We start from the raw sequence: 26,016 nt of genomic DNA, 5'->3' as shown, positions 1-26,016 counted from the left end.
TTTTTTTCCAATGGTGCCAATAATGACGGACCTGACAGCACTATACTGACAGCACTATATCTATAGATTTTGCCATGAGTGTGTGGAGTTGGCAACCATTTGGGTTTATGTTCTAGATTGCACTCTCCGGAGTACTTTCCTTACTGAATCTTGTGTCTTGTACCTCATTGACTCCAGTGCATGAGTTCACTTTTTCAATCTTGCACCAAACAGAGCCTCCTGCGGTCAAAACTGTCAAAGGCACTCACCATTTTAACCTGCTTGGTTTATTGCACCTTTGAAATATGTTAGTCTCAAGAATATTAGCTAATGAGCCAGCCAGCTAACATTAGCTAGCTAACAGTACGCTTTAACTTGGAGTCTTTTGTTTAGACATGCAGCTAGCTAAGCAATGAACCATAATCCCAATCCATAGAGTACTAGCAATACAAAACAGATTGTCCTAGCTAGCTAAAGATAGCCAACTAGGTTCCAATGTTAGTTAACTAGCTAACATTAGGCTATAACTAGCAATGCAAATTACTTTCTGAGATATTACTACACAGATCTAGCGAACCAGCCAGCTAACGTTAGCTAGCTATCTAATGTTACGCTTTAACTTGCAATGACAACGACTTTCTGACAAAATTAGAAACGTATATATTACGTTGGCATGATGATATAACGGTCTGGATGGCTGTGGGGGCAAAGTATGTTTGATTAAAACCCAAGGTGAGGGAGATTTTTCCTAAGCCTGAGAAGCTGAGCTTTGCGCTTCATTAAAGATGCTTTTGTGATGTTTTGTCACTTAACGCAAGAAACCACACAATCCTTTGTTTTTGGCTAACAATATGCTTTTGCTCATGGGCGTGGGGAGTTATATACCTTTTAGTCAAATTAGGTCATATCTGGCCAATATCTGTCCATTTACGGGACCCCTTTTGGCTCAAGAGCACCAGAGGCCAAATGTCTGTACGACCTCTTAATTTAATTTTTTTCTCTATGCTCCTCCTCTCTTGGTCTCCACTAACCGTTGTAAAGTAGAAACAATTAGATTTATTTAGCATTGATATTTGCTGGATTTCATTGAAACCTTACTTCCTGTAGAGGCGACAAGAGTCCACTTCCCTTCCCAGTTTATCTTTGAGAGAAAATTTGTGGGACAGCAAAAGCAATGAATAAGTGATGAGGCAAGAAGTTCATGGAGGGGAAAAAAAGCCATTTGAACAACTTAAGCTTGGAGGCATTTTCAGTCATCGAAGAAAATGCCAGACAAGATATGGCAAAAAAAAGTCATCTGGCTCCCCTGAGCAAAATGGAGGGGAGAAAAAAATACCCTTTCACACACTGAGAGCTTGGGGTTGAAGAAAAGTGGTGATAACAAATACATAAAGAAAGGGACTTTAGAAATAAAAAAATTTAGTCTGGGTTTATCGAGACAGCATTGAGTGGTAGTGGGTGATTTAGTTGTGTTGAGACATAATATATATTTTTAAGGGAACACAGAGCACAATATAGTGAGGTTATAGGGAGCATTGTACAGAAAGTAACCGGTGCTATCTTCTTGTCTTACAAGGGTCCAGGTGCACATTACAGTAGCTTAGAAATATTACTTTTGCAACGTGGATATTTTCTGGAAAACAAAGTGGTTGGTAGTGTGTTTTAAACATAGAATAATTTACTTGAATAAAAGTTAATTATCCCCAGAGGAGAAATTGGAATTGTCACCAGCATTGGGCACATAGCTACAGGGACAATAAAGACACACAGGAATACATAAGAACACAAAGTCCTGATAATACTGATGGCTGGTGGAACCAGTGCAATATAAAGTGCATTTGGAAAGTACTCAGACCCTGTGACCTTTTACATATTTTGTTACGTTAAAACCTTATTCTAAAATTGATTAAATTGTTTCTTTTCCTCATCAATCTACACATAATATCCCATAAAGACAAAGCAAAAACTTTGCAATTACGGCCTCGAGTCTTCCTGGGTAGGAAGACTCTCCATAATGATGGTGCCAGCATCATGCTGTTGGGATGTTTTACAATGGCAGGGACTGGGAGACTAGTCAGGATTGAGGGAAAGATGATGGGAGCAAAGTACAGAAAGACCCTTGATAAAACCTGCTCCAGAGTGTTCAGACTGAGGCGAAGGTTCCCCTTCCAACAGGACAACAACCCTAAGCACACAGCCAGGACAACGCAGGAGTGGCTTCAGGACAAGTTTCTGAATGTCCTTGAGTGGCCAGCCAGAGCCCAGACTTGAACCCAATTGATCTCTGGAGAGACCTGAAAATAGCTGTGCAGCAACACTCCCCATCCAACCTGACAGAGCTTGAGAGGATCTGCAGAGAAGAATGGGAGAAACTCCCCAAATACAGGTGTGCCAAGCTTGTGGCATCATACCCAAGAAGACTCGGCTGTAATCACTGCCAAAGGTGCTTCAACAAAGTACTGAGTAAAGGGTCTGAATACTTATTTTAATGTGATATTTCAGTTTATTTTTTGTCATAAATTTATACACATTTCTAAAAAACAGTTTTTGCTTTGTCATTATGTGGTACTGTGTGTAGATTGATGAGCATTGTTTTTATTTAATCCATTTTAGAATAAGGCTGTCCACTTATCAAAATATGTAAGACGTCAAGGGGTCTAAATACTTTCCGAATAAACTGTATGACGTCAATAGCATCAACAGAATCAACTACACATTCTGAAACAACATTAAGATATAGCCCCCATCACATGGTAAATGTATTGTAGTAACCAGTCATACTGTGTTGTGAAAGTACAGTAAATTACAGAGCTATTACTTAAGGTGCTTAGGGTGCTTGGATGTTATGAACTCTGAAACAACAGAAATCTGAGGAGGTTCTTTTGGGGGCATTCCTTCTGAAGTTACAGTATCCATTAAAGTTCCCATTACATCTAGTAAGGTCACTGTCTTGGTAACCTTTGTGGTTTCTGAGTCCACAATGAAATGAATGTTCTATTTTTGTAACACCATTCCATGCTCTAGCCTCCCTTGGAAACACAGCTGAGAAATGACAGATCAAGAACGAAACATCATAGAGTTCACCCAATGGCTCTGAGAGATTGCCTTGTGCCATGGGTCTACTTATCAAGCCATTAATACGATACAGCCCAAGACCTCTCTTTCTGCCCATTGACTACTTAGCTGTGATTTCAAGCTGTTTCATCCCAAATTTCCTAAGTGAGATGCCCATGCTTTTCTAATCAGCACGTCTCGGCTTCCTTGTGTATTGCTGCCGACGGTAAAATTGAACCAAAATGAATATACTGAGAACTCAATGAGGGCTGCAGGATAAATGGGGATTCGAGTGACACCTCCTTGAATTTGTAAATGCTCTGTGGCTTAAACTTTTCATAAATACAACTGGGGGATTTAGGATTCATTTTCTCTCTTTAGCACTCTCCCTCTATGGATTTGAGCTATATTGTTTTTCTCAGTGAAGGTTCAATGGGGGACTCATGTTAGCATACTCCTGACACATGGAAATGATAGCGTTTCAAAGGAAACGTGCAGTGGCTGGGCTGCCTTGGGCCATTGTGTTCTTAACATCAGATATGTGGTATGGCTATGAATCATATTCCTGCCATTTTATAAAAATACATCCACAATAAACATTGTTGGGGAAGATATTGGTTTTGACATTGCTTAGACTAACACTTACCACAGGCCTCATGCACCCAATGCTTTTGAAGGAGGGCACTGTTGGAAAAATGCTGCATCTAAGATGTTTTTCGATTGTTACAGTAACAGCACTTTATATAGTGCTGTATATCCTCAAGCAACCATTATTTTAAACTGAAGACATGCACCTGAAAAAGGAAATGCAGAACTACTCTCTGTCGGCCAGTTTTGTTGCAAACACTTGAGGTGTTTGAGGTAACATCTGAGGTGTTAGCTTGAAGGAGAAGTACAGTATTTTACAACATAATCTTAGAAGGTTTCTCACTGTGAAAGTAGTCTATGGGCTAGAATAAACTGTAATCCATGTTTTTTTTTTAATAGCCACTACGAACATGAGCGAACTTTAACCAACGCTAGCTAAAAATCAGTGGGAGTGATAAGGGCAACAGTGCAATTCAGATTGAGGAACCATCTAACATTAAGTTGTAAAATACATAATTTAACCTTTAAAACACTGAGCCTGTTACAAACAAATACACATTATATATTGAATATAAATCAACAATGTTTGCTAAATCAACTTCTTATTCCCTCATTTAGCTACCTTCAGCTTTGGATTTGGCTCCGTCCGAGACCTTTGGATTAGTGAGAAAAACTACAGAGGATGCCTTCACCGTGATTGATGAGGTGGGTGTGGTAGTTATTTACCATCTGAAGGACAGTGGGCCTACATGGAAATCCAATAACATTCAGTATTAGTTTCTGTTGAGAACACCTGTGTCGCCTAGTGACCTGGGCTTGTATGACTCATTGTAATCAATAACAAAAACGGAAATTTAAAGACAAGTCTATTGAGAAATTGCATGATATTGGGTTGTAATCATATCAATTTGTTGTCTTGAAGTCAATAGATTAAGTACTATACTGTGATGTTCTGAAATGTAGTTGTGCATCTTCCTCCAATGACACCCCCACCAATACAGATGAACAAGTTGCAGAACTCAATGTTGTTCAAGGCCGCTGATAGGCTGGATTTCAGAGCAGATGCATTTGGCAGTCTGAACATCCTACTTTGTGGTAAAGTATCAAACTCCAACTCCACAAAGACCACCATGAATTTCCCTGCTTTTGGAGCGATGAGGAATGACACAGAAAACAAGGCCAGGAGCAGCAATTCCAGTAAGTATTGTTAATAGTGCACTCTGCCTTGACCTATCCAAATACTGATTTCAATTGTTGAAGCTTTTATTGTCATATTTACCACCTTGTCAGTCCAACTGAAAGAAATAGGTGAATGGTTCAATTCGAGCCCACTGAAACTTTGACTTTTGTTGCATTTAGGGGAGCTCATATCTCAACCGTAATTCACACTGCATACAATATTTGTATTAGGGTGAACAGATAATTCCCTCAATGTTCTTACTTTGTTTGTGTAATTAGTTTGAGTTCACACAACAACAACAAAAAATTATTTCTGCAAAAATGAAATTGCATTGACAGAAAAGAACAGACATAACACACGTGCGATCCCAAACACACAATGTTTTTTTTTACTCCTTTTCTCCCCAATTTTGTGATATTCAATTGGTAGTTACAGTCTTGTCCCTTCACTGCAACTCCCGTCCGGACTCGGGAGAAGCGAAGGTTGAATGCCATGCATCCTCCGAAACATGACCCTGTCAAGCCGTAATGCTTCTTGACACACTGCTCGCTTAACCAGGAAGCCAGCCGCACCAATGTGTCAGAGGAAACACTGTACAACTGGCGACATTAGTCAGCGCGCCCGGCCCGCCACAAGGATTCGCTAGAGTGCGATGGAACAAGGACATGCCGGCCGACCAAACCCCCCCCTAACCCGAACGACGCTGGGCCAGGGTCACGGGCTGGCTACGACACAGCCTGGGACTGAACCTGGATCTGTAGTGATGCCTCTTGCACTACGATACAATGCCTTAGACTGCTGCGCCATTGTGTGTGAGGCCCAAACAATGTTATACATGGAGTACCCATCACCGTGGGGTAGGAAGAGAGACTGTGGAGAGAAAAGAAACCCCTACGTGAGCATTAAAACCAGGCCCTAAATAGAAGCATTCCAAAACATCTGGGACTAGTCTGCTGACAGCATCTAGTAATGCATGATCTTTTCCCCACTTCAAAGAATAAACACTAAGCCAATTCGAGGATAACAAACTGATGAATACAATACTCCTACCTTGACCTTGATAAAAAAATACTTGGAGTTATACTGTACATGCAGCTCCAGCCCATGAAAAATCACAGAAGTAAAATACAATTGAATGTACAAGTTTGGCCAAGCCTCCACCCATCTCCCACCAACAGCCCGTAGCAAACTTCTCAAATAGTAGAGATAGTCAAAAAGAAACAAGAAAAGAGAGGTAAGTCAGCCAACCAGTCGGTCTCTTAGGGCGGAGGATATCCCTGCCCATGCTGCACTGTGGACTGCATCGCCCTATTGTTTTGCTGTTGTGCATTCCGAATGAGCCATATTCTGGAAAACATATCGTCAATTTCCAGAGCCAACCCCCGAATTTAACCGTAACTGCACAATAGTTTTCTTTGCTGCTGTAAATCCAGCTAGTAGAATTCGATGTGGAATAAGTGTCAAAGATACAGATGAATCGTCATTCAGCAGGCACAGGTAAGGATCTGAGATAAGGCTTACCATCATCAATATTGACAGCACTGAGCATATGTCACTCCAAAATGTGTGTGTGACTGGACAATCCCGGGAACAGTACCGACAACATTGTTTGTACAGTGTGTGCAGTTTGGACTTATTATTTTCATCAGAAAACGTTTATATGGAGTTGCATATTTTCTGTAAATCAATTTGAAGTGAATGAGCTGGCTAAGATTCTTAGATCCCTCACTCAGATTTGACCATATCTGATCCCAATCAGGGTTTAATCCCATCCTCTCCAACTCCCATACCACCTCCATGGGTAATATTTTATAAGTCTTCCCCGCAAGTGTGTAATATATCTCTGCTACTAGCCCTCTAAAACTCCTATCTGGACCTATCCAGCCTGCCATTGGGTGGCAAGGGCAAATTCCAGGGTACACCATAAGCCTTCATAGCTGACCTTAACTGCAGATGCAGGAAGTATGAGGATCCTGGCAGGGAATAGTTGTCTTTAATATCCTGAAATCTGTGCAAAGCCAATCTCAATATAAATACATCTGTTTCTACATCTGCATTGCTTGCTGTTTCGGGTTTTAGGCTGGGTTTCTGTATAAGCTCTTTGTGACATCTGCTGATTACAACAAGGGCTTTAGAAATACTTTTGATTTGAAATAAATGTGAACCTTCAAAACATAAACACCCTTTGAAGACCAAGAGGCCTGTGTGAAAGGATGTCCAACTGCAATTATTTGAAATGGTTCCATATTGGAGATGACCTGACAACCTATTAACTTTTACACCCTCTTCCATATATTCACGGAGTTCAGAACTGTGCTACCAACCCCAGCAAATACAAACTGTTTTAGTTGATGTGGTTCAACCAGATCAGATTCAACAGCTCTCCAAGGTACAAGTGATTGACGGTCCATTCACACTTGTAATGCTCTTATTTGAAAAGCCCAATGATATAAGTTGAGAACCTCCTGTGCATTTAGCATGCCGCAAAGTAGGGAGTTTGATCCTGGCCCCTTTTCCACTTCATATAAAGTTAGAGATAAATGTTGGAGGTGGCGATAAAGGGATCATAAAGAATAAAAAGTTAACCCGGGGCAAGATATTCATTTTCACTGGGGTAACTCTGCCCTGTAACAATAGTTAGATTAGACCACCTCTGCAAATCCTTGTTAATGTTTTGCAACAGGCCATAGAAGTTGTCTCTAACAATTTTCTGCAAAGTAGGATGTATTTTAACCTCCAAATAAGTAAAGCTGGTGCTTATTGGTTCAAAAGAGGGTAACTGAGCATAGCTGCTTCATTTAGAGGAGCACAGATTTGGTCCAGTTTATCTTGTATCCAGCCAACTCATCAAACAACTCCAGTACATGAGAGAGAGAGGACCCAACATTGAAGAGGAACAGAATGATGTCATCTGTATGACGTGAGATAAAGTTTGTAGACCCATGAATTGCAATTGGAGATATAGTCATACTTTCTCTGACAGCCTGTGCAAAGGGCTCTAGTGACAGAGCAAACAGCAGTGGGGACACAGGACAATCTTGTCTAGATCCGCATTGTACTGGAAATGGAGACGGTTGACAGGTACCAGTTGTCACTGACGCAGTCGGACTGTTGTATAATGGTTTTATCATAGAGATGAAATTATGATTGAACTCAAACTGCTCCAAAACAATCCATAGATATCCCCATTCTAACCGGTTGAATGCCTTTTCAACATCAAGTGACAAAAACAGAGTGGTCGTGACGTAAATTGTCAGCAAATTGTCAGCAATGTCAATAACATGCGTACATTATCTGCAGCCAATCTCCCTTTTAACAAAGCAGTAACAGAGTAATTCATGCAATGTTCTGGTCCCTATGGAGGACCCAGTCTCAATAGCATAATTAATGGAGTCCAAAATCAGGGGATCAACTTTATCCCATAGAACCAGATATAGTTCCATCAAGCAAGGGAGATTTCCCTTTTTGTAGAGCCCTGACCGCATCCCAAGCTCTTCTAAGGTTACGGGTTGTTCCAGCAGCTCTGTCTAATAAATCCCATTTAGTTAAAGCCAAATTCTGCATAAATAACTTGCTCCTTTGCATATCAAATGTAGCTTCTGATGAGTAAAAGGCAATATAACAAATATTTAAAAATGTAATTTATTTATTCAGGATCTGTGACTACCAGGACCTGCAATCAATCAAATGTATTTATAAACCCCTTCTTACATCAGCTGATGTCACAAAGTACTGAACAGAAACCCAGCCTAAAACCCCAAACAGTAAGCAATGCAGGTGTAGAAGCACAGTGGCTAGGAAATACTCCCTAGAAATGCCAGAACCTAGGAAGCAACCTAGAGAAGAACCAGGCTATGAGGGCTGGCTGTGCCGGGTGGAGATTATAACAGAACATGGCCAAGATGTTCAAATGTTCATAGATGACCAGCAGGGTCAAATAATAATAATCAGAGTGGTTGTCGAGGGTGCAACAGGTCAGCACCTCAGGAGTAAATGTCAGTTGGCTTTTCATAGCCGATCATTCAGAGTATCTGTACCGCTCCTGCTGTCTCTAAAGAGTTGAAAAAAGCAGGTCTGGGGCAGATAGCACGCCCGGTGAACAGGTCAGGGCTCCATAGCCTTAGGCAGAACAGTTGAAACTGGAGTGGGGACAGCAAGGAGTCATCAGGCAAGGTAGTCCTGAGGCATGGTCCTAGGACTCAGGTCCTGAGAGAGAGAGAGAGAGAGAGAGAGAGAGAGAGAGAGAGGAGAGAGAGAGAGAGAGAGAGAGGAGAGAGAGAGAGAGAGAGAGAGAGAGAGAGAGAGAGAGAGAGAGAGAGAGAGAGAGAGAGAGAGAGAGAGAGAGAGAGAGAGAGAGAGAGAGAGAGAGAGAGAGAGAGAGAGAGAGAGAGAGAGAGAGAGAGAGAGAGAGAGAGAGAGAGAGAGAGAGAGAGAGAGAGAGAGAAAAAAAAAAAAACTGGACCCTAGCCCCCCAAGACATAAAATACTGGAGGCTGAGACAGGAGGCGTCGGGAGACACTGTTGCCCCGTCCGACGAAAAGCTGCAATCTTTGGTGTCGGAATGTTGTCCACAGCCTTTTCCACGGCTGAGGTAACAATAGCATCCAGGCTGCGATGTTGTTCCACCATAGCCTGTCTCGAGGCCTGCAAATGGTGTCGTGGAGCTCTACACAGAGGTCCTCAGTTTCCCTAAATTTCTTCTTCACCATCTTTTCATTTGACCCCACCTTTGTACATGTTACAAGGTTGTTAGTAATACTTCAATCTCAACACAAAATAACACATTTCGAAGGAATTGGAGGTGAGCTGAGAAATCATGTTTGACATCGCTCCCACTTTTTCTCCACAATTTCATGGTATCCATTTGGTAGTTACAGTTTTGTCTCATCGCTGCAACTCCCATAGACTCGGGAGAGGCGAAGGTCGAGAGCCATGCGTCCTCCGAAACACAACCCAACCAAACCGCACTGCTTCTTGACACAATGCCCACTTAATCCGGAAGCCAACCGCACCAATGTGTTGGAGGAAACATCGTACACCTGCCGACCATGTCAATGTGCACTGCGCCCGGCCCGCCACAGGAGTCGCTAGTGCACGATGGGACAAGGACATCCCTGCTGGCCAAACCCTCCCGTTGCCCGGACGACGCTGGGCCAATTGTGCGCCTCCCCATGGGTCTCCCGATTGCGGCCGGCTGCGACAGAGCCTGGACTCGAACCCAGAATCTCTAGTGGCAAGCTAGCACTGCGCCACTTGGGAGGCCCCCCTAAATGTTCTTACAGTGTTAGTACTATGTTCCTAGAATGATAACATCAGTTTTGAACAGTCCAAGGAGGTTTCTTTAATGTGTAAATTTTGTCTTACTGTTTAAGGAATTGTGTTTCAGTTTCTGAAAATTTTAAATAATGATTGGAATAGCATATTATTATTATTATTGTGCAAAGGGCTTATTATGTGGTCTTGGATCCATTTAGCAGTCCAACAGCAATGTTGGGTAATGTATACACAGCTCAGACATGGCACTCTACCATGTTTAGAAATGACATTCATGAATGCTTCAAAGGTCACATTTGTCATGTGGGACCTGTATGAATCCCCTGATCACTGAAGTATTGTTCTGGGAAATGGGCTTCAATATGCTTCCTCCAATGACAATACATCCATTTAGTATAACAGTAACCAGCTAGGCATACACATACCGTTGCTATTCCCAATGACATTTAATAAATATGTAGCTCGTTTTTTCTGCCTCTGTTTTCCAACAAATGTTCATGTTTTAAAATGCAGCCGAGCCCTTGTCTGTTCAGCCTGACAAATAGTCGGCTGCTAAGATATTCATAGATTATTTACAGAGTGCAAAAGTTTTCTGAGGCCAGGAGACGCCAAAGTAAAAAATGAGAGAATCTCAAAACTTACCAGGGATGTGACCTGTCAAGTCAACCTATTTATTTACAGTGCTGAGTTCCTCATTACACAAATGTGTTTGTCCCTCCGCTTACCACTGAGCACAATTTCTCAAGTGTAATGTCTTTCGGATTGTACTAATTAGGGGCTGCTCTATCCTGTTCCATTAATTGCCTGTTAGTTTGAGGATCCACAGGATGTTTATTTGAATCTGTTTGGTTTTTCCATGGAATAAAGTGTACACCCTAAAGTGGATTTGTGTTCTGGCGCCACTACAAATGAGTAAAACAATGCAGCAGCCATTTTAAATGAGTGCCAACACCTCTGTCTGCATGCTAATAGCTTAACTTGCTTCTTTTTAGTGCTCTGTACAGTACATGAGTATGGGAATACACGTCTCTTTTACAATAACCAATATACAGTACGTCTCTTTTGCAAGACTCAAAGTGGACTCTGAGGAAAACTAAAATAGAAACAACAAACGGCTATCAAAGTTTCTTGGTAAAAAAAATGTACCCCTCCCAAATTAATTTATGTTGGGATTAGGCACCATCGTGTAGCGTCATTAAAGAAAAAAAAAAACAGGGAAGTAAACTGCTGTCTGTGGCAGTAAACACTTGTTAAAATGTTTTTAAGATGGCCTCCCACAAAGGAGAAATGAGCCCTTTTGGATCGATTGTTTACACTCCCAACTGTGCTGGGGAATCACATATAATAGAGAAAATGGTGTGTATAGGGCATTGACATGTATGATGGATAGAGCCCATGGCAGTTCTTTCCAACCCTGTTCCTGTAGAACTACTGTACCTTCCTGTAGGTCGTCAATCCAACCCCAGTCGTAATTAACCTGATTCAGCTGATCAACCAACTATTTAGTAGAATCAGATGCACTAGATTAGGCTTAGAGTTAAATATTTTCAGGATGGTAGCTCTCCAGGAACAGGGTTTCAGAGTCCTGGGCCCGGTTTCCCAACATTTTCTTTAGGATAAGTTCATTGTTAGCACTATATGATACTAGAGTCATTTACAGCATTAACAATGTCTACACTGTATTTCTGATCAATTTGATGTTATTTTAATGGACAACATTTTTTGTTTTTCTTTCAAAAACAAGGACATTTCTAAGTGATGCCCAACTTTTGAACGGTAGTGTATATATACAGTACCAGTCAAAAGTTTGGACACACCTACTCATTCCAAGTTTTTTTGTTGTATTTGTACTATTTTCTACATTGTAGAATAAAAGTGAAGACATCAACACTATTAAATAACACACATGGAATCATGTAGTAACCAAAACAAATTGAAACAAATTTGAGATACTTCAAAGTAGCCACCCTTTGCCTTGATGACAGCTTTGAACACTCTTGGCATTCTCTCAACCAGCTTCATGAGGCAGTCACCTGGAATGCATTTCAATTAACAGTTGTGCCTTGTTAGAAGTTCATTAATGGAATTTCTTTCCTTCTTAATGTGTTTGAGGCAATCAGTTGTGTTGTGACAAGATAGGGGTGAATTACAGAAAATAAAAGTAAAAGACCAAGTCCATATTATGGCAAGAACAGCTCAAAAAAGCAACGAGAAACGACAGTCCATCATATTTTTAAGACATGAATGTCAGTCAATCCAGAAAATGTCACGTTTTTTTCAACTGCAGTTGCAAAAACCATCGAGCGCTATGATGAAACTGTCTCTCATGAGGACCGCCACAGGAAAGGAAGACCCAGAGTTACCTTTGCTGCAGAGGACACGTTCATTAGACTTAAATGCACCTCAGATTGCAGCCCAAATGAATGCTTCACAGAGTTCAACAGACACATCTCAACATCCACTGTTCAGAGGAGACTGAGTGAAACAGGCCTTCATGGTCGAATTGCTAAAAACAAACCACTACTAAAGGACACCAATAAGAAGAACAGACTGGCTTGGGCCAAGAAACACGACCAATGTACATTAGACCAGTGGAAATCTGGTCTGATGAGTCCAAATTAGAGCTGTTTGGTTCCAACCTCCGTGTCTTTGTGAGGCGCAGAGTAAGTGAACGGATGATCTCCGCATGTGTTGTTCCCACCATGAAGCATGGAGGATGAGGTGTGGGGGTGCTTTTCTGGTGACACTGCCAGTGATTTATTTAGAATTCAAGGCACACTTAACCAGCATGGCTACCACAGCATTCTGCAGTGTTACGCCATCCCATCTGGTTTGTACTTAGTGGGACTATGTTTTGTTTTTCAACAGGACAATGACCCAAAAAACACATCTCCAGGCTGTGTAAGGGCTATTTGACTAATAAGGAGAGTAAAGGAGTGCTGCATCAATGACCTGGCCTCCACAATCCCAGACCTCAACCCAATTGAGATGATTTGGGATGAGTTGGAACGCAGAGTGACGGAATAGCAGCCAACAAGTGCTCAGCATATGTGGGAACTCCTTCAAGACTGTTGGAAAAATATTTCTCATGGATTTGGTTGAGAGAATGCCAAGAGTTTGCAAAGCTGTCATCAAGGCAAAGGGTGGCTACTTTGAGGAATATAAAATATGTTTTGATTTGTTTAACACTTTTTTGGTTACTACATGATTCCATATGTGTTATTTCATAGTTTTGATCTCTTCACTATTATTCTACAATGTAGAAATTAGTAAAAATAAATAAAAACCCTTGAATGAGTCCAAACTTTTGACTGGTACTGTATATATATATATATATATATATATATATATATATATATATATATATATATATATATATATATATATATATATATATATATATATATATATATATATATATATATATATATATATATATTCTACAGGGAGGCTCCTGTAAACTGACATGATTGTAAAACACTAAAATCAAAGTTTATTTGTCACTTGCGCCGAATACAACAGTGAAATGCTTACTCACAGGCTCTAACCAATGGTGCAAAAAAGGTATTAGGTGAACAATAGGCAAGTAAAGAAATAAGACAACAGTAGAAAGACAGGCTATATACAGTAGCGTGGCTTTAAAAGTAGCGAGGCTACATACAGACACAGGTTAGTCGGGCTGATTGAGGTAGTATGTACATGTAGATATGCTTAAAGTGACTATGCATCTATGATGAACAGAGTGGCAGTAGCATAAAAGAGGGGTTGGCAGGTGGTGGGTGAGACACAATGCAGATAGCCCGGTTAGACAATGTGCGGGAGCACTGGTTGGTCGGCCCAATTGACCATTGATTGCCCTTTGTTGGATGTAGAAGTTGCAGTAGAGCATTGTTTGTAGATGTTCATGTGAATTTGTGTGTGTATGTGTATGTCTGCACAAATAGTATGTGTGTATCTGTGTGTGAGTGATGAAAGGAATATTGTATGCCTTTCACTTAAGAGAAAGTCCTGTTCGAATGACATTCTGGAGAGTTCTATTTGAATGTTGGAAGAGGTGCAGTCTAAGTGAGTGATGTGTGTGTTAGCCACGATAGGTAGGCGTGTGACTGTGTGTGTGTACGTGTGCAGAGTAAAATGTATGCGTGTGTGTGTGAGAGTCTTATTTCTGCACTGTGCGGAACGCTAATGTATTAAATTTGCCAGGTATGATGAGGGGCTGACTAGAGGCTCCGAGCAATTACTTGGCTGCAGCTCCCTGTGTAAAATATGGATTCAGTTCCTCACTGCCACCATTGTGTGATAAATCAGACACCTTTGGTAAGAATATGTCACAGTTTTGGGGGAGATAAATATTCATACGAATAAGAATGGGTGGAAGAGATTCATCCTGATATCAATATTTATTGAACGGAGAGCTCTAAGCCATGTGATGCTGTGTACTGCCTGTCTAAGCGATATGATTATAGGAAATTACGTGTGGTCAGGGGAAACAGCTGGCCGGAGTGAGGGCGGCCATTAGCACTCGACAGAGTTTCCCCGGAGCACCTTAGAAGGGAGGGCCGCAAGGCAAAAGGCTAACATTTATCACACTTCCTGCACTCAAAATTTCCACAAATTTTTACGGGGGACAGGTAGCCAGCGGTTAAGGGAGCACTGTGATAGAAGAGGTGGAAGAGGCTTTTGAGTTGAGATGACGAGCCAAGTATAGACCTACGCACCTGAGCCCAGCCAGACGGATCAAAAGACACACACAAAAGTACAGACAGTTAGACAAAGACACAGCGACACATAGAGGCAGACAGAAACAGAGACGCAGATATAGAGACATGTACAGTAGGCAGGCAAGCAAGCAGACAGCCATACCGATAAACAGAGACGCTTTACAGGACAGTCAGACACATCCTCCCACCCTACAGAACACAAACAAGTGGTGGTTGCAGCATCTTTCACCCTGATATTCCCTCAGATCTATCGTCCTGTGTAACCTACACAGCGCTCCAACCGACCTGGCAATATTCACATTGGCAGATTGGATAAATTAATAATGATCCCACTGCAGCTGAGCATATTGACTTGTTTTCTCCCTCAGTGTTGAGCACTCCTGGCTCCCAACTCCTACTGTGTGTATTCAGCTGTGCTGGACTGCTATATAAATATCTTGCTCCCTTCCTTCCTCTCTCCCCAGCCATTGTGTTATTAGCTACACATTAATGGAGTCGTTCGACACAAAATAATTGAGTCTTTGAAGTGTCGGAATTGCAATAAATCCTCCACATAGTGAAAAGTGTCAACTTGACCGGTTGTCATATCGCCTGCTACTTCCATTATTAAGCATGTGAAGACTACCGTTTATTTTCTCAGCAGTGGCGTGAGGGTTTGATGTGATTTCTGGGAATCTATGGTCTCTATTTGTACCCATAGGGCTCTGGTCAAAAATATTCCACTATAGGGAATAGGGTGCCATTTAGGATGCAACCTCAATCTTCTGTTTCTAACCCTGAAACACAACAGATTAACAAACTTTTATTTTGATGGTAACTTTGATTGTAACAAATGGATTAAATGTGGTCCAAAAATGAGATGCCACATTTATGTCTATTATCATCAAGACATTATGAATTTATCTTATGTTACATTTTGGCGGTTTGCTCCATGTACTCATTCAGACAGATGTCTGTACAGTTTTTATCTGTTGCTTTTCTCAATTTCTAAGTCGCTAGCAGGTGTATTTACACATGCTTTTGAAGGAACAATAGATGTTTCTCTCTCACCAGGTGCCTTCTGCAAAGTACTGATTGACACTCTTGAGGGAACTCCTGGCCTACGTATTGTTTGGAGGACATTTCGGCCCCTAATCCAAGGGAAGATCCTCTACACCCCTGACACACCTGCAACTAGACTAATGGTGAAAGAGGTAAAACAAAGGAGAAACTCATATTGTATGCACATCACGTGTCTGCCAGGGTTGGTGTCAATTTGAATTGAAGTCAGTCAAGTAGACTGAAAGAAAATGGATGTCTGCAAGAATGTGGACTCTGTGATCCCAACACTCATAACAGTGTTGGGGACATTGACTTTGGGTGCCGACGTAAATAGCTTGAATAATTAAAATGTTTGCGATTGTATCTAATTGCATATTTTCACTTCACGAATCATACCAAGACGAGGCATTTAGATGAGCTGGTAAATCAAAACGTGACGATACACGCTATGAACCCCTCTCCAGAAACCGCAAAGAAAGAGCCAGGGAGAGGAAATAGGGAACACACTCAGGGGATATAATCTATTTTTCATGACGTTTCTCCCGTAATTAACATAATTTTGAAACTGCATAAACAAAACAAACCAATGGTGAAAAGCTGTGGGGAATTGGATGTGAAGAATATCTAGTAAGATAATGTCTTAGTAGATCCACCGACTTCACAGCGAGTGGCTCGGTCTTGCCATAGGGGCCCGTCTTCACACCCTTAGCAGCCCAATTGTTTACATCTCAGTGCTTGGGTGTAAATAACCCTGTTTACATTAGTCACAACGGGTGGTAGAAATCAAATCAGTCTCCCCGGGGGATAGGTGAAAATACGAAGACGCAGTGTGTTCTCAAGGTCAGATTGGCTGCGAAATAAATTTGATAGCACAGTGTGAATGCCTTCAAATTGAGTAGGGTTAGAGATGGAATTTTCCATATTTTAATCACCACACTATCTCTTTTTCTTGTTTCAGGCAAATAGGACTTTCAACGCATTGGCCATGTTGAAAGAGTTGTTGGAAGCTTGGGAGGATTTTGAACCACGTGGTTGGAACTACTTTCAAAATGGCCCCCAAGTCAGTGCACTGCGGGTAAGATTTATGACTCCTTCAACAGAAACATGGAAACCTGATGTACTACACCGTAGAGCTGATTTACATGTGACAGATGTTAGACAAGGATGAATGACTTGTCATACATGAGTATCACTGTCTTATCTATGGTGATTTATCTAATGTTAAAGTAGGTGAGAAAATGAAAATAACAGATGTTTTTATGTGTTAAATCTAGTTGAAAATAGCTTTAATGTCAATAACCATCTGTGGAGGCTCCTCAGAGGAAGAAGGGGAAGACCATCCTCCTCAGTGAATTTCATATTTTTTTTAAAGTAGTGAAACATTAAACTATACTAAATATATTCACGTCACCAAATAATTGGTTTAACCACTGTTTTGCAATGAAGGTCTACAGTAGCCTCAACAGCACTCTGTAAGGTAGCACCATGGTGTAGCCGTAGCACAGCTAGTTTCCATCCTCCTCTGAGTAAATTGACTTACAAAATACAATACAAAACCAAGGACGCTCGTAGTTCTCACCCCCTTCCATAGACTTACACAGTAATTATGAGGACATCCTCCACCCTACCAGAGCTCTTGCAGCATGAACTGACATGTTGTCCACCCAATCAAAGGATCAGAGAATCAATCTAATACTGAAAGCATAAGCTACAGCTTGCTAGTATTACAGTGCATAACATGTGAGTACTTAACTGGCGGATGTTTAGCCTACTCAAACACCCTGCTCAAACAGAGAGTGATGCTATGTTAGCTAGCTGGCTATGGCTATCAAATACTGGAACTCTTCCAAGTCAAGGTAAACGTTTGGTTTCATTAATTTATTGCAACCGGTGCCTGCCAGTGTAACTGCTAAACTGCTTGCTGACTGTACTACATGATTGTAGCGGATTTACTAACCCGTTAGTTCTAGTAGCTACGTTGACTATGACGTTAGTTAATATGGTTACAACAATGTAGGCTGTGTTTAGCGGTTATGATATGAAGGATTGGCTTGGAAAGGTTTTTTTCCACCTGGTCACAGGCAGCTGATGTGTTGTACACTGAAGTCCACAAGCGAAGGGAAAAGGTGAGAGGAGGAGAGTGTGTAGATGCAAAAAATAATTATTCAATGATCAAAGGGATCACATTTGTATGTGGCTGCTATGAAATTGAACCGTGTTTACGTGTGATCAGGGGTGTATTCATTCCGCCAATTCTGTTGAAAACTGTTTCTTAAACGGAAGCAAATGGACCAAAATGGGGATAAACATACCTGAATTTAGCCAATAAAATCTTGTTTTCAACTGTTGGACTAATGATTACACTCTAAATCAGCTAGATGCAGGCATGTTTTGCATGTGTCAATGTCTGTTACCTTGATTACTCAAATTTATCTCGACCTGTGCACCTACATTGTAATCTTTTCCTAAGCTAGGTTCTAGCAACTTCATGATTGGGTATAGGGAAAATGTGAATATCATGTTGTAGCCTAGACCTATCGATGTTACATTGAGCTGCCTGAATGGAATATGAATGGCAGTCATCCAATATGCTGTAGTAAAAATAAGGCCATGCTCATTAAAAAAATGACCGTCCTCCCTCATCTTAAAACTTCTTCAGGATCGGTGGGTCCCCTGCGGGATGTTGAGCTAACGTAGGCTAATGCGATTAGCATGAGGTTGTAAGTGACAAGAACATTTCCCAGGACATAGACATATCTGATATTGGCAGAAAGCTTAAATTCTTATTAATCTAACTGCACTGTCCAATTTACAGTAGCTATTATAGTGAAAGAATACCATGCTATTGTTTGAGGAGAGTGCACAGTTTTGAACATGAAAAGTTATTAATAAACAAATTAGGCACATTTGGGTAGTCTTGATACAACATTTTGAGCAGAAATGCAATGGTTCATTGGCTCAGTCTAAAACTTTGCACTATGCATATCCTTGCTTCAGGGACTGAGCTGCAAGCAGTTAGATTTGGGTATGTCATTTTAGGTGAAAATTGAAAAAAAGTAGTGGATCCTTAATTAAGAGGTTTTTCAACTGCACCAACCGCCACTGATATACAGTGTGTTTATAATGTATTCAGACCCCTTGACCTTTTCCACATTTTGTTATGTTACAGCCTTATTGTAAAATTGATTAAATTGTATTTGTACCCCATTGTGACAAGCAAAAACACGTTTTAAGAAATGTTAGCAAATGTATAAAAAAATACAAAACTGAATTATCACGTTTACATAACTATTCAAACCCTTTACTCAGTACTTTGTTAAAGCACCTTTGGCAGCGAGCTTGGCACACCTGTTTTTGGGCAGTTTCTCCCATTCTTCTTGGCAGATCCTCTCAAGCTCTGTCAGTTTGGATGGGCAGCGTCGCTGCACAGCTATTTTCAGGTCCCTCCAGAGATTCTTGATCGGGTTCAAGTCTGGGCTCTGGCTGGGCCACTCAAGGACATTCAGAGACTTGTCCCGAAGCCACTCCTGTGTTGTCTTGGCTGGGTGCTTAGGGTCATTGTCCTGTTGGAAGGTGAACCTTCACTCCAGTCTGAGGTCCTGAGTGTGCTGGACCGTGTTATCATCAAAGATCTCCCTGTACTTTGCTCCATTTATCTTTCCCTCGAACCTGACTATTCTCCGAGTCCCTCCAGCTGTAAAACATCCCCACAGCATGATGCAGCCACCACCGTGCTTCACCGTAGGGATGGTGCCAGGTTTCCTCTAGAAGTGATGCTTGGCATTCAGGCTAAAGAGTTCAATCTTGGTTTCATCAGACCAGAGAATCTTTTTTCTCATGGTCTGAGAGTCCTTTAGGTGCCTTTTAGCAAACTCCATGCAGGCTGTTATGTGCCTTTTATTGAAGAGTGGCTTCTGTCTGGCCACTGTACCATAAAGGCCTGATTGGTGGAGTGCTGCAGAGATGGTTGCCCTTCTGGAAGGTTCTCCAATCTCCACAGAGGAACTCTGGAGCTCTGTCAGAGTGACCATCGGCTTCTTTGTTACCTCGCTAACCAAGGCCCTTCTCCCCCGATTTGTTCATTTAGGCTGGGAGGCCAGCTCTTGGAAGAGTCTTGGTGGTTGCGAACCTCTTCCACTGAGGCCACTGTGTTCTTGGGGACCTTCAATGCTGCAGAATTTTTTTTGTACACTTCCCCAAATCTGTTGCCTCAACACAATCCTGTCTCGGAGCTCTACGGACAATTAATTTGGTTTTAGCTCTGACATTGCTTTGTTAACTGTGGGAAATTATATAAAGAGATGTTTGCCTTTCCAAATCATGTCCAATCAATTTAATTTGCCACAGGTGGACACCAAACAAGTTGTAGAAACATCTTAAGGATGTTCAATATAAACAGGGTGCACATTAACTCAATTTCGAGTCTTATGGAAAAGGGTCTGAATACTTTCACACCCTTAGATATTTCCATGTATTTATTTTTTGCAAAACAATCAATATTTGCAAAACAAACGTGTTTTCTCTTTGTCAATTTATCGGGTATTGTGTGCAGATTGATGAAGATTATATATATATATATATATATTAATCATTTTTAGAATAAGGCTGTAATGTAAGAAAATATGGAAAAAAGGAAGGGGTCTGAATTCTTTAAACATGCACTGTACATCAGTCGGAATTATCCTTGTCCATTAGAATTTTGAATGACATACACAAGCCATTCCACTAGGCATATTTACCAACCTTTATCTCTCAAAAGTAGGGTCCTACACTTCCTCCCACCAGAATATATCTAACATTTCTAACACAAATTCAGCTGAAAAATATAGCTACATATCAGGTTTATCGATATGGAAAAAATAAAGTCATTATGGGTAAGTGCTGGATAATTTTCACCCCGGCAGTCAGGGAAGGGGATTAGCTTGGAATGGAGAGATGGAGAGCTCACACACCTTTCCCTTCCCAGAAACCCCCTCTCTCTCCTTCCCCTTCCCTTGAAGCAGACATTACTCCCGTGTCACCTGAAATGAGCTTATGGGCAGCTAGGGAAGAGCGTAGCCAAGCACTCCATGTAGCCAGGTTATTCATTACCCCAGCCCTAACCTTTACACAAATGGACCCTGCAATTCTCCTTTGTCTTCATTTTCTCCCTCTGAGCAGCAGGCCTCAGAACTGGTAGTTCCGTGGTGTCATCTTCTCCAGAGGTCTCTCAAGGTTTTAGCAACTTTCTACATTGATGGCGGCAATTACATCACAGTTGAGTTATCAGCCGAGCTGAAGAGAGAAATCTCTTAAATCCCAAATAAACCCCTAGCCCCTACTGATTGGATCTAGGAGGATTGGATAGGCATAAGCAAAATGGTGACAATTCCACCTCATAGACATAGATAGACAACTGCGGTGCCCAAAAGCCATTTTAGCATGGGCAGTGCTATTGAGGACTTGCCTCATTTTGAAGGCAGGTTTACGTTTATAATCTTGTCCTGGAGGCAGAACTGAGCGATTTCCGCTAATGGGCCAGCTGCAAGGTGAAAATTGGATACATTGTAAAAAGTAATTTAATTTCAGGTTAGGCATTAGGGTTAGCAGTGTGGGTAAGTTTAATGTTAGGGTTAAGTTTAAAATCAGATTGTACGACTTTGTGGCTGTGCCATCTAGTGCTCACTCTGCAGAGCTGCCTCCAGGGTAAGATTAATGACAATAAATGCCAATCTGCATGTTGAAGTCGTCAACTGGGTGTGACTCCCTATGGGTTAAAGAAGGATCACTTAATTCCATCCAGGTTATGAGGATGGATCAGCCAATGAATTATACTTGTGAGCAAACATTCCACAACTGCAAGTGGTCTTTATACAGTGGGGCAAAAAAGTATTTAGTCAGCCACCAATTGTGCAAGTTCTTCCACTTAAAAAGATGATAGAGGCCTGTAATTTTCATCATAGGTACACTTCAACTATGACAGACAAAATCACATTGTAGGATTTGTTATGAATTTATTTGCAAATGATGGTGGAAAATAAGTATTTGGTCACCTACAAACAAGCAAGATTTCTGGCTCTCACAGACCTGTAACTTCTTCTTTAAGAGGCTCCTCTGTCCTCCACTCGTTACCTGTATTAATGGCACCTGTTTGAACTTGTTATCAGTATAAAAGACACCTGTCCACAACCTCAAACAGTCACACTCCAAACTCCACAATGGCCAAGACCAAAGAGCTGTCAAAGGACACCAGAAACAAAATTGTAGACCTGCACCAGGCTGGGAAGACTGAATCTGCAATAGTTAAGCAGCTTGGTTTGAAGAAATCAACTGTGGGAGCAAATATTAGGAAATGGAAGACATACAAGACCACTGATAATCTCCCTCGATCTGGGGCTCCACGCAAGATCTCACCCCGTGGGGTCAAAATGACCTAGTGAATGACCTGCAGAGAGCTGGGACCAAAGTAACAAAGCCTACCATCAGTAACACACTACGCCGCCAGGGACTCAAATCCTGCAGTGCCAGACGTGTCCCCCTGCTTAAGCCAGTACATGTCCAGGCCCGTCTGAAGTTTGCTAGAGAGTATTTGGATGATCCAGAAGAAGATTGGGAGAATGTCATATGGTCAGATGAAACCAAAATATAACTTTTTGGTAAAAACTCAACTCGTCGTGTTTGGAGGACAAAGAATGCTGAGTTGCATCCAAAGAACACCATACCTACTGTGAAGCATGGGGGTGGAAACATCATGCTTTGGGGCTGTTTTTCTGCAAAGGGACCAGGACGACTGATCCGTGTAAAGGAAAGAATGAATGGGGCCATGTATCGTGAGATTTTGAGTGAAAACCTCCTTCCATCAGCAAGGGCATTGAAGATGAAACTTGACTGGGTCTTTCAGCATGACAATGATCCCAAACACACCGCCCGGGCAACGAAGGAGTGGCTTCGTAAGAAGCATTTCAAGGTCCTGAAGTGGCCTAGCCAGAGATCTGGAGATCTGCATGGAAGAATGGGGCAAAATACCAGCAACAGTGTGTGAAAACCTTGTGAAGACTTACCGAAAACGTTTGACCTCTGTCATTGCCAACAAAGGGTATATAACAAAGTATTGAGATAAACTTTTGTTATTGACCAAATACTTATTTTCCACCATCATTTGCAAATAAATTAATAAAAAATCCTACAATGTGATTTTCTGGATTTTTTTTCTCATTTTGTCTGTCATAGTTGAAGTGTACCTATGATGAAAATTACAGGCCTCTCTCATCTTTTTAAGTGGGAGAACTTGCACAATTGGTGGCTGACTAAATGCTTTTTTGCCCCACTGTACCTGTTCAAACAACACAGTATGCACCCTTTCAGCTTGTTAACCAACTCATAGAAGTTGTACAATAAGAAAATGGACTACTTAAAAATGGAGATTGTCTTAATGGTGATACCAGTGCGCTCACAAAATGCCTTAGTGGAACAGATACAAAGACGAGTCCTCTAACTACCTCTATATTCCACCTTCACTATCAGAGGGCAAGATGGATTTACTACCATTCTCCCTATACCCATTCAATCCTCTCAGATCTATGCTAGTGCATAGGGGAGAGAGGACAGCTCTGATTTTATGGAATGGCTTGAAGGACCCAGGAAGCAGTATTCTCAAGCACTACTCTGTGTAAAAATAATTACTATTGTTGCCAACAGGTAACCGTATGGGTTTATATCTGTTTATATAACATTCTATTACAGTAAAAGAGTGACTGATAATTAATGGTTGGTTGCCATTTACTTGATGCCAAACCAGTGACCATCTAGGAAAATGTCAAGCAGGAATTATTATTAGAATGACCCTATGTTGGAAAATGGTAAGAGGGCTTGTTTGAGTTTTCATTGGCCGCCTGCCGCCGGGAGCCGACCATTTCCATCCTTTTAAAAGGCCAGGGAAAATATGGGAACGTCTTTTTTTGCTCGAAGACCTCATGTCGGATAATGTAATTTGACACTTGGACGCCGGGGTTAAACGGCATATCTGCAACAATCCGTCCCAAATGCCACTGAATGTTAGGAGTAGTACAACATATATACCATGTTTAGCCATAGACACATTGGCATTCTGTATAATCAATTGAATTTCAGTGACCCTTTACAAATATTCTTAACTCTAAAGTAAAAACAGCATATTGTTTACAATATATTTCTGTATGTACATCTTAAAACTAAATGAATTATTCCACTCTTACTATCACAGATGTATGGTTAAACCGGATGTTTCTTAATGGTCAGGAGCAGTATAGACGTCTTACACGTTTGACCTCATGTTAAACATTCCAAAGTGTTTACTTACAAACGCCACTGAACACATTGGTCAGAATATGTTTGAGGCAGAGAGAGCGAGGCAGAGAGAATTTCAGCCTGTTTTGCCACACACTACATTATCAGCAGACCATGTTCAGTTATGCAATACAACACCACTATTATCGTGTTATTACACGGTTGCAATTTCATGGTTGCGAGCATACTGTATGCACCCTACAGATCACACTGAGGGGAGCAGTCCCAGACAGATGGAAAGGCTGCATCCCAAATGGCACCCTTTATAGTGCACTACTTTTGATCTGGGCCCATCGGGATCAGGTCAAAAGTAGTGCACTATAAAAGGAATAGGGTGCCATTTGGGGTGCAAGTAATGTATTTTCACCAAAACCTGTACCAGGGAACGTACAGAACCTGAGTAGGAAGCTATTATGTAAGGCTCCCATTGTTCTACACTGCAGGGATGGGTGGCCATTCATTTTTGAAACTGCACTCATACTGTAGGGAGGCTGTAACAGCAACACCATTTGCATTTAGATTAGCATATCTCTTCCTTAACTATTTGAGTGCCGAGTGAAATCATGGAATGAGGCTTAAGCCGAGCTGACAGTTAAGACACCTGGTGCTTATCACACTGGGGTGAGGGCTGGGGGAAGGAGGAAGGAGACAGTCATAGGAAGCACACAGTGTGTGTATGTGTGTGTGGGAATGTACACTTGTTTGTGCACATGCCTGAGTGTGTCTGCGTATGTGCCTGCGACTCTACATGTGTGAATGTGCATGGTCATGAAAAAGGTGGGTGTAAATTCCCAAGCCTGCAGTACAACAGTGCCATCTAGCTTAATGTTTCTAATTAATTCTATCACAGGGGGAAAACTAGGTCCTAAGGATCTGCAGTGCTGCAGGTCTCCAATTAGCTTCCACTGCATTCATTTCTCAGTGCATTGATTGTTTTATAATCTGATGAGTGTAAATTACCCTCACAACCCCTTTTCTCTGGTTTTCAAATCAGGCCTTTCTGGATAACCCGGCGTTTGCAGCCGCACTCAACCACGGGCTCGAAGGCACGAGATGGACGGAAGAACTGCTCGCCAACTTCCTGTACAACGGGCCCCCTGAGGACCGCCCCGCGGGCATGCCGCCGAATGACTGGCGCGACGTGTTCAACACCACCAGACAAATCCTGGACCTCCTGAAGAAGTTCATTGGGGTTTGTTAATTCTCTCTCTTCACATTGTCATTTGATCTAATTCTTCCCCCTTTCACAAAATACACTGACATGGAGTGTGTTTATGTATCCTCCCACTGGGCACAGACGGTCAATTCAACATTTATTCCACATCGGGTCAACGTCATTCCATTGACATGAGGTGAAAACAACGTTGATTCTACCATTGTGTGCCCAATTGTCTAGCTCTAATATATGAGGAAAAAAATGTTCAACACCGTGTGTGCGTTCACAACTATAATAGTTAAATTCTTCACCCCCAACAGCACAAGCTGTCATTTGATTGGGTGAATACAAAGGTCCATATCAATTGACAACCTAGACAACATTCCGAAAAATGCCTAACTGTACTGCTGTGGTAATAAAACGGATTGTTATAAGCATCCATGGACACACATTTCAGCTAACATAACACAAGACACAGCGCTATCTTTACACATACTGTTGTGACATGCAGACAGTTGGGTGAACATTGATGTATTGATCCGTTTGGTGGTTTGCAGCGATACACTACTTTCCCTTGCGCTATGTAGCCACACGTGTAGACTACAGACATTTCGTCATCCCCCTCATTGCTAATACCTGGGAGATGACATCTAAGCCTCCAGGGGTTTAACCACATGGGGCAAAAAAAATCAAAAAGTAATGCAATCCATTTTTGTTCC

The 26,016-nt window shown here is 41.5% G+C and overlaps 1 protein-coding gene across 3 annotated transcripts in view; it reads left to right on the top strand.

Annotated features, from left to right (window-relative positions):
• LOC110531729 (phospholipid-transporting ATPase ABCA1) overlaps positions 1-26,016 on the top strand; it is a 227,524-nt gene that overhangs the window by 27,703 nt on the left and 173,805 nt on the right. For all 3 annotated transcript variants that reach the window (XM_021615071.2, XM_021615074.2, XM_021615072.2), the window contains exons 8-12: positions 4,240-4,326; positions 4,623-4,818; positions 15,850-15,989; positions 16,796-16,912; positions 25,136-25,333. In XM_021615071.2, the coding sequence (XP_021470746.2) occupies positions 4,240-4,326; positions 4,623-4,818; positions 15,850-15,989; positions 16,796-16,912; positions 25,136-25,333 (738 nt within the window). The remainder of the gene's footprint in view (positions 1-4,239; positions 4,327-4,622; positions 4,819-15,849; positions 15,990-16,795; positions 16,913-25,135; positions 25,334-26,016) is intronic.

The sequence above is a fragment of the Oncorhynchus mykiss genome, chromosome 9, assembly GCF_013265735.2.
Source record: "Oncorhynchus mykiss isolate Arlee chromosome 9, USDA_OmykA_1.1, whole genome shotgun sequence".
Taxonomy (NCBI): Eukaryota; Metazoa; Chordata; class Actinopteri; order Salmoniformes; family Salmonidae; genus Oncorhynchus; species Oncorhynchus mykiss.
Note: the sequence above shows the minus strand (reverse complement) of the source record. Positions and strands in the feature narration are given on the sequence as shown.